The 13,998-nt window shown below is 43.7% G+C and overlaps 1 protein-coding gene across 6 annotated transcripts in view; it reads right to left on the reverse strand.

Moving 5' to 3' along the window:
* SNX31 (sorting nexin 31) overlaps nucleotides 1-13,998 on the reverse strand; it is a 62,661-nt gene that overhangs the window by 18,506 nt on the left and 30,157 nt on the right. For all 6 annotated transcript variants that reach the window (XM_045517220.2, XM_074352624.1, XM_074352623.1 and 3 more), the window contains 4 exons: nucleotides 12,831-12,921; nucleotides 11,603-11,690; nucleotides 8,386-8,455; nucleotides 140-232 (listed from right to left, as the gene is read on the reverse strand). In XM_045517220.2, coding sequence (XP_045373176.1) covers nucleotides 140-232; nucleotides 8,386-8,455; nucleotides 11,603-11,690; nucleotides 12,831-12,921 — 342 coding nt within the window. The remainder of the gene's footprint in view (nucleotides 1-139; nucleotides 233-8,385; nucleotides 8,456-11,602; nucleotides 11,691-12,830; nucleotides 12,922-13,998) is intronic.

Below are 13,998 nucleotides of genomic sequence, written 5' to 3' on the forward strand. Positions count from 1 at the left end.
GAAGGTAGTCTCATTTTTTTTTTTTAAAAAAGCCCCATTTTTGGTGCTTGAAGGGTTTATAAATTACAGAAACAGCTCAATTCCAATGTTTCTTTAACTCCCTTCCAAGAGATTTCTCTTGGTGCAATATTTCATTCACCTTTGTTTGGTTGTCTTCTTTCCGGAGAGCTTCTAATTTCTGCTTCTGCTCCTCTGTGGGTTTGGCCCATTCTTTTTCAATGTCCTGTATTGCCTTAAAATAATGTAAGTTGTAAAATTAGCAAACCTAACAGAAATGAATTGATCTGAAAAAAAAAAAAAAACCCCACACTTATGTATAAAAGGCTATAAAAACAGACCCAAATGGACATATATAAAGGTCTAGCATGTTAGAAGGATGACTTTTTAAATGAGTTGGATGTGGGAAGCAATTGCTCAATGGTTTGGAGACAACTGGCAGCACTTGGGAAAGAAAATAAAAGTAGCTCTTCCCCTACACCACCCAACCACATCAGCCCAGAGAGGTTCAAGATTCAAATATAAAAACCATAAAAGAACCAGAAGAAAATAAAAGGTGAGTATTTTAATCTGGTTTTGAGATCGGAAATAGCTTTCTAAGATACAAAGGCAAAATGTCATATCAATGAATATATAATTACATAAAAATATAAAAACTTCTGTATGTAAAACCACCAAGAACAAAACTAAGAAGCAAATGGCAAACCAGGGGAAATGAGTGCATCATATGTGGCAAAGAGTTCATCTCATTTAGGTAAAGAAATAGTAAAACTGCAAGCATCCCTATGGACAAAGGGTATGTATCAGCAATTGATAAGAAGGAATTCCAAGTGACAAATAAATATTGAACCTCACTAGTAATCAAAGAATTTTTTTGCCTCCCAACTTGGCAAAGACTAAAAAATATATATAATATTCAGAGTTGGCAAGGGTTTGGAGAAACAGAAAGTTCCACACAGAACTGATGCAACATAAACTGGTACAACTTTTTGGAGGTGATTTGACGATATAAACTTAAAACCGCCTACAGGAATGATAAGCATAGGGGGGTGGGTGTAGCTCAGTGGTAGAGTGCCTGCTTAGCATGCACAAGGTCCTGGGTTCAATCCCCAGTACCTCCACTGAAAAAAAAAATGCTAAGTATAGATGTGGGGAAAATGTATTGAGAAGGCTATTACTATTGTTGTCTGAAATATTGAGAAATTTTCAGCTATTAATAGTGGCAGGCACACTTATAGTGCTTACTATGTGTCAGGCATTGTTCTAATTGCTCTGAAACAAAAGTCGACCCCACTTCCTCCCCCTCTGCTAACTACTGATTTGTTATCTCTATCTATGTGTTTGTTTCTGTTTGATTTAGTTTGGTTTGGTTTGGTTTGGTTCATTTATTTTATTTTATTTATTTATGTATTATTTAATTATTATGTATGATGTAATTTATATTTCAGTAAATCATGCAGCATTTGTCTCTCTCCATCTGACTTATTTTACTCAGCACAATCCCCTTGAGGTCTATCCATGTTGTCACAAATGGCAGGATTTCATCCTTTTTATGGCTGAATAGTACTCCAGCCAAGGAATGCTTGGAGCCACCAGAAGAGGCAAGGAACAGAAACTCCCCTAGCACCATCAGAGGGAACATGGCCCTTGCCAGCACCTTGATGTCAGACTTCTGGCCTAGGGAACTGTGAGAAAATACATTTCTATTATTTTAGCCCCCTCCCTCCCCAAAAAAGTCAGTTATCACAGCCACCCTATGAAACAAGTACTATATGAAATGCCCAAAAATAGGTGATTGAGTTTGGGTACAACCACAATAATAGGTTATGCTATCATTTGAAATTATACAGACTATTTAACAACATGGGAAAAGTCTGTGATGTATTGATACATAAAAAAATGTCAAGTTACAAAATAAGGGCTCAGGAGTAGGTCCTGATTTTTAGAAAACAAAAGAAATATATAAAACAAAACCCGAAAGACCCTGTGTGCACACTTACGAGTCAAGAAAATGGATGGGCTTATGAATAAAATACAGCACATGAAATAAACACAGCAAAAAAAGTTGAGAGTTTAGATGTGTAATTGATTTAAGATTTGGGGTGACATTTGCTTTTATTTTTGAGTTCTTCCATATTTGTAAATTTTTATAAGATGAAAACAAACGTTACCATTAAAAAAAATTAAAAGGGAAAACATTGTTGGGCCCTGTTTGCTCAGCTTTGGGTAACTGCTACCAGCAAGTGTGTGCACTCTCCACCTCCCTAATGGGCTTCTGGCTTCTGTTCCCTAATCTGCACAGAAGGTTTAAGCAGAACAACACCGGCCTCAAAGGCAGAAATCACCGGGAGACAACTGCCCCCTGGACTGTCCTGAAGCCTCAGGAACTTCTTCTGTGCTCTTCCCTTTTCCTTCTGGAATCCAGCCTCCTTTCCCCTTTTATCCTGCCTGGCCCCAGGGGACGCTCTGAGACTGCTTTCCATCTCATCAGCTACTAGGCTTAGCCTGCGCTATGCTGACATCATGCTCCAAAAGAGTTCCTCACTAGTCCTCAGTTAAACTGTCAACCCCTCAAAGGAAGACCCTGAGTCCTTTACCTCGGTGCATCCTGTCTGATGCTTTACATACAGCAAACACGCAAATAATTCTTTTCCAGTTATCAGACACTTATATATACCCTAGTCTGAATGTAAGTCTATCTGCTATGTCCCTCAGTGATACAAAGGACAGGGAGGAAGAAAGAAAGAGGAGAAAGAAAACTTGAATAGATTTTTGACATTGTTATTAAGGTTGGGGGACAGGAGATGGGTTGAGAGAGGAGAAGAAAAATAACTTCTATTTGTTGAAAAACTGTTTTAAGATAAATTTCTCATTGATTTTTTAAAAACTATTCTGTGGGTTAGGAACATTTTCCTAACCAGAGAGGTTATGACTTCAAGATGACCCAGTAAGTGGCAAGAGTTGGATTAAACCCAGGTTGGACCCACTCCACCAAACCTTCCTACTATTGCCCAAGACACTGAATTCTACCCCAAGACTTTCTCCTTGTTGCCACCTGATCTCAAAGCTGAACCTAGATGCTATACCAGAAGGGAATCAGCATGGGCACGAAGAACGAAACACCTTTTCTTCCTGAATTCTACCTGATGTTAGAGCTCCATAAGGACTGTTAGAACAGGGCAACGATGTCAAAGAGAAAGCATGGCTAAATCTACACGGTAAACAGCAGTCATGGCGGTAAGGAGGTAGATACTAACCAAAGATACATCATTTGTCATGAGAGGAGCTGGGCCTCTCAAACACAGAAATTTTTGTTGTTGTTGAAGTGTAGTTGATTTACAAGGTTAGTTTCAGGTGTACAGCAAAGTGATTCAGTTATACATATACATACATACATATATATTTTTTCAGTTTCTTCTCCATTACAGCTCATTACAAGAAACTGAATACAGTTCCCTGTGCTACACAGCACGTCGTTGCTGTTCATCTGTTTTATATATAGTAATGTATGTCTGCTAATCCCAAACTCCTATTTATCCCTCCCTCCCCCTTTCCCACCTGGTAACTGCAGTTTGTCTTCTATGTCCGTGAGTCTCCTAGTTTGCAAATAAAATTTGTATCTTTTTTTTTTTAGATTCCACATGTAAGCAACTTACTTCCACATATCCGACTTATTTCACAGAATATGATAACAGATTTAAAAGTCCTACAGGAGAGGTAACATAACTATTTTAGTTTCACTCCCTTCAAAAACATTTGACCCTGATTATGACTTCACAAGTCATCACTCAAATATATTATATACAGCCCCTCACTCCAGACAATGAGAGAGTGAAGTTTAGACAAATGTCTCTACTTAGTTATATGGTTCCCCGAAGACTGGCTGATGCAGACTCACTCAGAACCTAATTTTTTAAATTGCATGAAATCACATAAGTCATGGTTTTCATGAGCTTCAATCACACATACTCTAGTGCCCTCTGCAGAGGCTACAGTGGTGAGAAATGGAGAGCATATGCCTTTTTAAACAAGGCATCGGCCACTCGGCTCTGAGCAGTTGAGGCCGTGAGCAGAGCAAGGCCAGGGATGTGTGAGTAGAGGATGCTTTGTACAAGGGCCCTGGGCCATGGGGGTGTTAGGAGGCTACTGGTCAGCTCATGCTCCCTTCCCAAGCCACAGGCCCTGATGCAGGACTGGGCCTGCCTGGAGGAAGGGGCACCTTTTTCTAATTTGTACAAAGTTATCATATGGGCCAGTGGTGGCCCTGTTGAAATGTAGGCTCAGAATTGACTGAGCCTTCAAAATTTTTTTAGAAAATCTAGAAACTTATACTTTTATAGGCAATCTTCCATTTTGTTTAGTGTCACTCAAATTTTTAAAAAGAAGAAGGAAACACTCATGAAAACCATGACTTAATGTGATTTCATGCAATTTAAAAAATTAGGTTCTGAGTGAATCTGCATTGTGGGAGCCCCCTTGGCTCCTGGGACTTCACTGAGCACACCTGCTCTAGAAAAATCGAGTGTAGCCCTTAGCAGTTCATTACGATGGCACTGTTATTTATCAGAAGAGCTCATCAGAACTTTTTGCATTATCTTTTTTAAAGGGTGATTGCTTCTCACTCATTCATGTACCCTAAGCTCCCAGGACACAGTCTCTGCCCTCGGTCATCCAGAGTCTAGTTAGGGGACACAGGTGTGTGAACCAGTATTCACAGCACTGGGTGGGAAGCACCACAACAGCAGGCACAACAAAACACCATGGAGCAGAGACGGGGAAGGCATTTTCTTTTTGTAGAAGCCAAGGAAGGCTTCCCAAAGGAGGCAACAATTGTGGGGCCCCCTTTTGATTTCTCAGGACCTCTAGTCAAATTCAAGGAATAATAATGGCCCAGGTTACTATGACATCAATGACAATTTTTGGAAGACTTTGCCAGGCAAAGAGCTAAGGTTTGAATAATAGTCAATTAAAGCTAGAAGAAAACTTAGGGAGTGTTAGTTTAGTCTCGTCGCTTCACAGGGAGACATTGTAGTTCTAGTGCCAGAAGGAAGACGGGATTGGCCTGAGGTCACACAGAGAGAAAGTCAGTGACAGGGCAAGGGACAGAGTGCATTTCTGAAACTACAATTCAGTGTGCTTTCCACGAAGTCATCTTTCCCCAGCTTTAAGCTGTGATGGCTCCTACTTTACAACTCCTTAATGAAGACAGATAAAAATCATATTTGATGCTGGTAGTTCCTAGCTTTCCCCACCATGTATCTCTGGAAGCCATACCACAGGAACAATATTAGAATTAGGTGATGCAGTCCCAATCAAGGATGCGATAGTAAATAAAAAAACAGATGCCATTAATAATGTATCATATCAGCAAGGATACCTCAGCACTGAGCCTCAGTAAACACTTAGAATGGTAAATTGTGTTCCAACTCATGTAATAGGGGTATAAGTACATGGAACGTGACTATGCATGGATCAAAGTAAGATCTGAAATGAGTTCAAAGCTATACTCTAGCCATAAAAATATGATCATGAACATTAAACAGTTAATAAGTGATATTTTGATTTGCCTTCTTTGAAGTTAGAATAGTTTTGTGGAAATTATTTACTAGTTGGTCTTGGTCTCTTAAAAAGTCACCTAAGGAGGAATGGGTATTAAGGTTGTGACTCCTCCTGTGACATCCTGGCTGCTGGGGTCTGCTGTGTCTGCTCAGTCACGCACCCAGGTTCTCTGCGTGGTGCTGAAAAAGCCAAGGTCCCTGCAGGGGGCTGGTGGTCTGGTGGGGGAGATGCATACACAGCTGATACTCTATTTTGTCAAACTGAAGATACCACTGATTTTTCTGATACCCTGATTTTGTGTGACATGAAGGAAAAACACTGTCAATTAAATTGACACAGTGCCACGTGGCCAACCTATGTGGTACGTGAGCTGCTCACACCAGTCTCTCCCTGTTGATAATTGCTTTCATTTCTTCTGAGGCACTTGGTGATTTCTCTCACCGTCTGTGGCACTGCTCAGCCCATGTTAGGTAGTCTTTTCCCCTAATCTTAGTATCATACAGAGCAGTTTCCTCTCTCTGGGAACATAAAGCACTTGGTTGTTGCTTTGCAAGAAAATACAGAACATGGAACTGTAGTCATTTTTCCAAAGATGAACTTTAGCTTTTCCAGTATATAAGGGAACTGTCAGTCTTTGCCTTTCTGTGTGATCAATAACTCCCATTCCATGAAGAATCATAGTGTAAATTTTTGGAAGTAACTTTATATGATAATTAGATTCAACATATGTATCAACAACACACATAATCCAACTAAAGGGAAAACAGTATGAATAGCTATGTATCAGTTAGCTATTGCTGTGTAACAAACCACTCCAAAAATGACAACTTGCTTAAAACAATGCCATTAAAGCAATGCAACTGCTTAAGACAAAAACAAAAGTCCCCTAAAGAAGTATGTGCTTTTCCTCTTCTCTGCTCTTTGGTAAGTCAAAGCATCAAAATCTACCCCTTTACCTTTTTGCTATCCCCGAAGTACTGAGGGAGGTTCTATTAATGTTTCCTTGTCCCCTTGCAAAGCTCATCAAAAGTGATATCTGACCCTACATTTCTCCCCTCTCTTCAATTCTACCTCCTTAGTTTACAAAAAGCTACAGAGTATAGCAGCTTAGAACAACACCACGTAAAAGCCACCTGCAAATAAGTATCATTAAATCCCTTTTCTAAACCCTCTGTGTCTCAGCCTACTCAGTTCTTTGTCAGCAAACTTCATTTCTTCTTCTTAAAAATGTAGGTGGTACCAACTGCCTGACAGTTATTATAAAGCTTAAATGAAACAATGTATTTAAAATAATTAGTACAATGCCAGACCCATCACAAGGCTTAATGCCAAGATCATGCCAGGAATAGTTCTAGCTTCTGGAGATACCACAGTGAGCAAATTCCTGAATTTCATGGAGAAATCATTCTAGTAGGGAGAGAGACAGTAAACAAAAATTTGAAAATACACGTATACACACACACAAGTAATATACACGTATACAGAGTGAAAGGGCGGAAAAGCTAAGGGGAAAATAAAGCAAGTGCATCAGAACTTGGGGTTTAGTCTGAGGGAACGGAGAACCCTGGGAGGGCTTGAACAGGCAGGGAATTCAACCCACCACTCTGCTTAAAAGAAGTTTCCAAACCGCCAGAACTGTCAAGCCAGGACTCGGAAAAGATCAGACCTCCAAAGATGCTGACTCGTGCTGGTGACCGCTGGGGAGGAGCTGGGGAAGTGGGAGGAGCTGGCACAGGGGTAACCAGTGGTGCATCACGGAGGCAGCATCTGCTGACCAGCCCAGACTGAGCAGAACTTTCACCATGTGAGTCAGGAAAGGAAAGGCAGCCAAACTCAAAATTTACTTTTTTGGAGGTTGAGAGGCAGGGAGTAAGGCAGGACCGACTGCATAATTTGCAGGATCTAGTGCAAAATGAAACTGTGAGATCACTTGTTAAAAAAAGTAGTGAGAATTTCAAGATAGGACAGCAGAGCAGTAAACAAGCCTGGGGCCCTTCTGAGCAAGGGGGGTACGGGCAGCGGGTGGGGACCATGTGCAGCCTCACATGTCACTTGCCCAGGAGGCTGGCCCTGGGGGCACGTATGCAACCTGTTGGCTCAGGGAAAAAGAAAATTATGCTAAAGTGAGATTTAGGGACCATGTATGACTTTAAATGATCGGGGGTATCCTTTCCAGGCTCATGTAAATTAGTCTAGATGACGTGTCAACTGCCAATTCAGAGAGAGTCTTAAAATGGAGGTAGAAGAGAGACACAAGGTGCTACTGTCTAGCACAGGAACTATATTCAATATCTTGTAGTGGCCTATAATGGAAAAGAATATGAAAAGGAATATATATATATATATATATATATAACTGAATCACTATGCTGTACACCAGAAATTAACATAGCATTGTAAATTGACTATATTTCAATTAAAAAAAATACAACATGGAGGTAGAACTCTTTCCCTTCCAAACTTTACTTTTGTTAAATTTTTAATTAATTTTTTTTACTGTGGTAAAATATACATAACATTTATCATTTGAACTGTCTGGAGGTGTACAATTCGGTGGCACTAAAAATACTGACAGTGTTGTGTAACCATCACGGCTCTCCACACCTAAAATTGTCTCTCCATCCCCAGCAAAAATTCTGTACCCATTAAAACAATCACTCCTCCCCTCCCGCCAGCCCCTGGTAACCTCTATTCTAGTTCCCACCTCTATGCATTTGCCTCTTCTAGGTCTGCAGGTAGAATTCTTAACTGCCACGCACATTCTCTAATGGTTTCAAACCCAAATGGCCGATAAGATACTATGTTCTAGCAGCCCCTGGCTACCCTCACCTGCATGTAGATCAGATCTACAGCCACTCTGCAGTCCATCAGCCTGGAGTCGAGGGATGGGTCCAGGTACCTGCACGATTCCAGAGCATTCGGTTAATTCATGACACGGCTAAGGGAGCATATGCTCCCTGAAGTGGTGGCCCTGGATGCTTTGAACCAAGGCCCCTCTTTCTAACAAAGCCACAGCCTTCTGCTTGCCTGGTCTTCAGTTGTACCTCCACCTCTTCTGTTTCCTATTGTCGTTATACCGTAAGCTTGCCTGGCTGGCTCTGAGAGTAGACATGCAAAAATAAATGAGTTGATAAAGCTTTAAAGGAAGGGTCTGCCTCCCTGTTCACACTCAGCCCCACTGTTGGTCGTCAAGTTTTGACATCCTTTCCCTACCAGCAATCCCTGGCACAGCCATCTGCCCAGCACTCACAGCCATGCTGCCGCCCCGTGCATGGCCACCTCATCTCTGGCCTGAGCTGCTCTTGTGACCTCACCAGACTTTCTGCCTTGGTTATGTTCCCTCGATCCCTGGCTCCACATTCTAACTGGAGTGGTCTTTCCCCAGTAACCTTTCAGACTCTCCTGGTCCCAGGAGTTAGAGCATTTATCCTGCTCACTTCCAAGGCCCTTTATGGAAGACCCCACCTTCATTTCCAATTCCATCTCTGACCTGTCTCCCCTCCCCCTACTCCACATTCCCACTGTGTTTTCTCTCCTCTCCCACCACCTGGAGGACGGCTCCCTTCACCAACATCTTTCCCTGATTCCTCCTCCTCTCCCCCAAGCCTCATCCTCATGTCCCCTCCTCAGGCCCCTCCTCCCCAAGGCTATGTGAGCAACCCATCCCCTGTGCTTCCTCAGCGCTCTGAGTTTGTCCCGATCACTGTCTGATCGAGCTGATCTTGACAGCAGGTGTGAAGACCCCTGAGTCCAGCGGCTGGGCCCTATTCAGACTCCTGTCTCTGGACCTTGGCCAAGTGACCTGCAAGTAGCAGGGCTTTGTGTCTGTCTAACAGACCCAGAATCACCGGGATGAACTGAAGTTTACGGTTACCAGATGAGCACAGCAGCTTGCTAAGAACTGACAGACTCCATCAGGAAAGGGTGCATCCGGACTGGCCTGTAACCAGTCTGAAGGCACAGGTGAGCAGGACCCCCACACTCAGCAGTGTGGGGGAGTAGACCGATGGGACTGGCATAGACTAGGAAAAGGATGAAGATGTTGCTCGAAGCTCAACGTCGTCCTAGGGTGGAGAAGCAGCTGAAGCATTCCTACCTATATTCCATTTAGCGATGTTACCCCTGCACCCCAGGGGCCTGGTGTGGCTGCGAATAGCAACCATTGCACCAGAGTTGGAGAGCACCCAGACCCATCCCAGGCTGGGGCTCTGAGAGGCCAGGGCAGGTGCTCTCTGGTCTGGAAGGAACTATACTGTCTTTGGAGAGATGCACCAGGGAAGTCACACACAGAGAAAAGTCCCTGAAACTCCAAACAGGGCTCACCTGCCGGGAATCCCACAGCTCGCAGCAGTCGAGCTGCTCTCCCTGCTCCCACCTGCTAAGTTCTCACTCTAGACAGAGGACCAGGCAACTGTATGATCTGCCTCCAGACTCTCCCTTCCCAGTGACCTGACCCTCAGCTCTAACAGCTGAAGTAGGACCCCATTTCCTCCCGGTTCCCATGAGCAAAGGCAATGTGCCCAGATCCGAGATGTGGGCTTGTGATGGGGCAGACATTTTATCTCACATTTATGATCTAGAATTTATCTGCTTACTGAAGATGCAGGCAAAGCCCAATTTCTAATTCAAGCTTCAAGGAGACGGACAAAATCCTCATCTTTCCTTTGATTTCAAGCTCTCTGGAGAGTTCATGGACAAAACAGTCCAAGCCCCAGGGATTTGTTGTTGTTGTTGTTACTCTTATCATCATTATCATCATCAATATAACAAAAAATGACCAAGATTCATTGGACATATAGGATTACTTCATTTAACTCTCACTATAATCCTATGAGATACTCTACTATTATATTATTCCCATTTTACAGATAAAGAAACTGAGGCTTAGAGAGCTTGAATAACTTGGCTAAAGTTATTTAGCTAAACCCAGAGAACACTGGAACTTAGATTCACATACTCAGATCCAGGATAACTGTGCTTCCTTAAGCAGCTTCCAGAAGAACAGCTACTCTCTAGACTCTCAGACAGAACTGCATCCTTTTCCCCTTCTCGGGGCTCCAGGCCACAGATTTTGACCACTTCTCAGAACACTTTTGAACAGCAGTATATGAACTTCTAGCCTTGCTGGGAATCTCCTTCCAAAATTCAAAACGATAGCCTGGAGCTCTAAGGTATCACAAGGTCAAGATAACTCCTGTTCCCCAATTTCAAAATGCCTTTCTTTAAAGTGCCTATTTTTAGATTACTGAATAACTGGGCCAGAAGAGCATGAATAGCGAAGTAATCTAATACGGCCACGGTAATAAACACTGGGGAATTATAGCTTATAGGATGATGGGGGTGGGTCGGGCTGGGGGAGTGTCCTGCTTCTCATTGGTATTTTGTCTGTCTGCTCTCCACGGGACCCCTTGTTTCTGGGGGAAACAAAAGTAATTTCTGCAAAACTACTACAGATTTTTTCATAGATTGCATCCTATTGATCTAGGAAGCTAGGGCTGCTCTGGTATATAAGCGTGTATTGTTGGAATCCTTTAGGAATGGAAGCCAAACACACAAAGTGCAAATTCACTGTGGATTGGCTGAGTTCACTCTTTGCCCACAGGGAATACTACAGCTCAACAGATAAATAGACTTGCTTGTCATCATCAACAAATCCCTTCAATTAAATACAGTCGGTAATCTATTCCCAAGCTGACCCACAGCCTGCAGTTCCTCCCCGTCACCTGCCCCAATCCCCGGCCTCCCTGCCCCCGGCTCTTGTTTTTCAGTCCTTACCTTCATGGCTGCCGTCCTCACAATATCCGTCAGGTTTTTACTCGAGACCAGTGAAAGTCACCCTCCACATCCTGTTCTTCAGGACAAATGTTCTGGTAGACTCCCTGCCCTGCCCTTCTCTTCTTCATTGCTTTCCTCCTAACCTTCCCCCAGCCCCTGAGCCCCTTCCAGCTGTCAGACTGCGAGCTGGATGTGGTGAGACTCGGACAAGTTCCCATCAGCAAGGGAAGCTATCCTGAGGTAGCTTCTGCCACGACAAATGCTTACTCACCACTTCCTGAGTCCAATCCCGCAGTTTTCCACTTCGGAACTTCGGAGGCTAACGTAAGGGAGTTCAAAGTCCACCAATTTTTTCATGACTGGACAAAGTGGAAGAAGAGTCTTACTGGTTGAAACAGCACAAATAGCTTACACACAGTGCTTTAAAATGATGAAATAAAGTATTACCATTGGAAAGAATAAAATCACAATAATAATGCTCTTTTGCCTTTGGATATAATTTTTAACTTTCTGAGGTTCATTCAAAAAATAAGTAGCATTTGATCCTCACAAAAGACCAGTACCTTCTTCCATTTCCACTTCGCTACAGATGAAGAAACTGAGGTTCAGAGAGGTCCAGTGCCTTACCAGCACACCACAGCTCCTGGTGGCCAAGCTGATACCCAAACCCCTTAACTTCTACCTTAGAATCACCCCCCACAGCTTTTGAGGACATATGTAAACTACTTGGAGATAACTGATACCATTTTACAACTAAAAAAACTTGTAATATGTAGAAATGCACTGCAGAGAAAAGCAACAGTGGAATATTACCACTCACGGTCTCCTTACATCTTTTTTTTTTTTTTTTGAGAATCTAAGAACTTAATTATAGCATCCACATATTAAAGCAAATATTCTTATTTGAAGTACAGACAGTTTACAATGTTGTGTCAACTTTGGGTGCGCAGCACAAGGCCTGGGTCAGACACAGACATGAGTACACTCCTTTTCATTTTCTCCCCCTCTACAGGCCCCCACAAGATACCGGATATAGTTCCTTGTAAAGCAAATAATCCATAACAAGAAGCTATGATGGTGTCACAGGATGGACTGATGCCTGGAGTCCAGCGCTCCATTCACAAGGGGCTGGTGGCATGGCTGGTGGTCACAGCCAGGGCGCAGGGATAAAAGTGCACCGGACAGCAGGCCTGGGGCTGGGGGAGGCACGAGAGCAAGTGTAGTTACTGGAAAGAACTGATGTCTTGCTCCTGACCGTGCTGCCTCTCTGGAGCTGCTCACCACCAGCCCACCCTGAACACAGGCACAACCTCCCACTCCCAAATGTCTGGTCCAGGGGCCGAGAGCCAGAGTAGGACCAACACACTGAGGAGCTCCTCTGGGGGTGGCTGTCCCCTCAGACATGACCCCGCATTTCCCAGCTGAGCGCATATCTGCCCACCTGCCCGTGTCTGCCCATCCCGTCTCAGGCTGCCCTGTATCCCTTCCTCTCTCCTTACCAGATAGCTTGCCCTCCTTGCAAAACTGAATGAGAAATAGGCCAAAGAAGCCCAGCAGCTCCCGACATAGTCCAACTTTGTGTGACACCACCTTCAACCAAGGATCAGAAAGAGGAGGGCAAAGTTAGGCATGTCTGGTGTGATGTGCATGGTTTGAACTTGCCTGTAAACAGCAGTAAAAAGAGCTTTAAGGAGCTTGTGGACATTAGAAGAAATCCTTTCTGAATCTAAAAATAGTACACACTCATTTTAGAAAATTTAGGAAAAGAAAAAAACAGTGAAGAAAATAAAAGTCATCCCCCCCTTCCCCCGCCCCCCGCCTGCCCTGCAATGAACATGAAATGGCTCAGCCGAGACTGGTTTGTCCCATCTCCCATGCGGACGCAGCTCCCAGGTCGTTTGGTCTTTACTGTCCACTGGGGGGCAGCAGCCATTCTCCATGCACATCAGTCCTTCTGTAATATCTGGTCCTGGAGTCCACACTCCAACTGGTCTTCCCACAAGGGCTGGATCACTGGATATTGGGGAAGCGGATGTTCCTCACTGCTGGGCTGCCATATACAAGTATACAGGCCCCTGTCTGCCTGTGACACCCCTGGACTACCTCTCTCTGATGTCTGCTGTGATGGTCAAGGTCTAATTTCTGTGGTCTTTGCTCAGATCCCAGGCATGGGCTGCCCTCATTTCACATTCCTCTTTGACCTTCATGTCAAATGGCTTTCATTTCAACACCAATGATTTAATTTTCACTAACTGGTCCTGAGACCATAACCTTGTAACATTTCACATCCATTCACCCTCCCTTAGCAGGGACGTCCTTGCTTGCATAGACTTGCTTCCCTCTCCACCCTGCCAGCCCACTACCCTTGAGGCTGGGCTCCTGGGTGATTTCTTTGCATGCCTCATCTGAGTTCGCTGGGTCACCTCTGTAACGCTCAAGGGTCCACCGGTACGGCTCTGTGAGTGACCTGACCCTTTAACCACAGCTCCAAGCTCTCAAGGTGACAGTGCTATAAATGCCAGGCTCAAAAGGGTACTTTTCTTGTCAGAGATCTGCAAATCATAAGACAGTTTGATTGGCTGAGGGTATGAGTGAGTGTTCTCGGTACAGCTCTGAACATAAAGAAGAGCCTGGGAACTTTTCACAACTTTTACTCAGTGTTGATCC

This window comes from Camelus bactrianus, chromosome 25, assembly GCF_048773025.1.
Source record: "Camelus bactrianus isolate YW-2024 breed Bactrian camel chromosome 25, ASM4877302v1, whole genome shotgun sequence".
Classification (NCBI taxonomy): Eukaryota; Metazoa; Chordata; class Mammalia; order Artiodactyla; family Camelidae; genus Camelus; species Camelus bactrianus.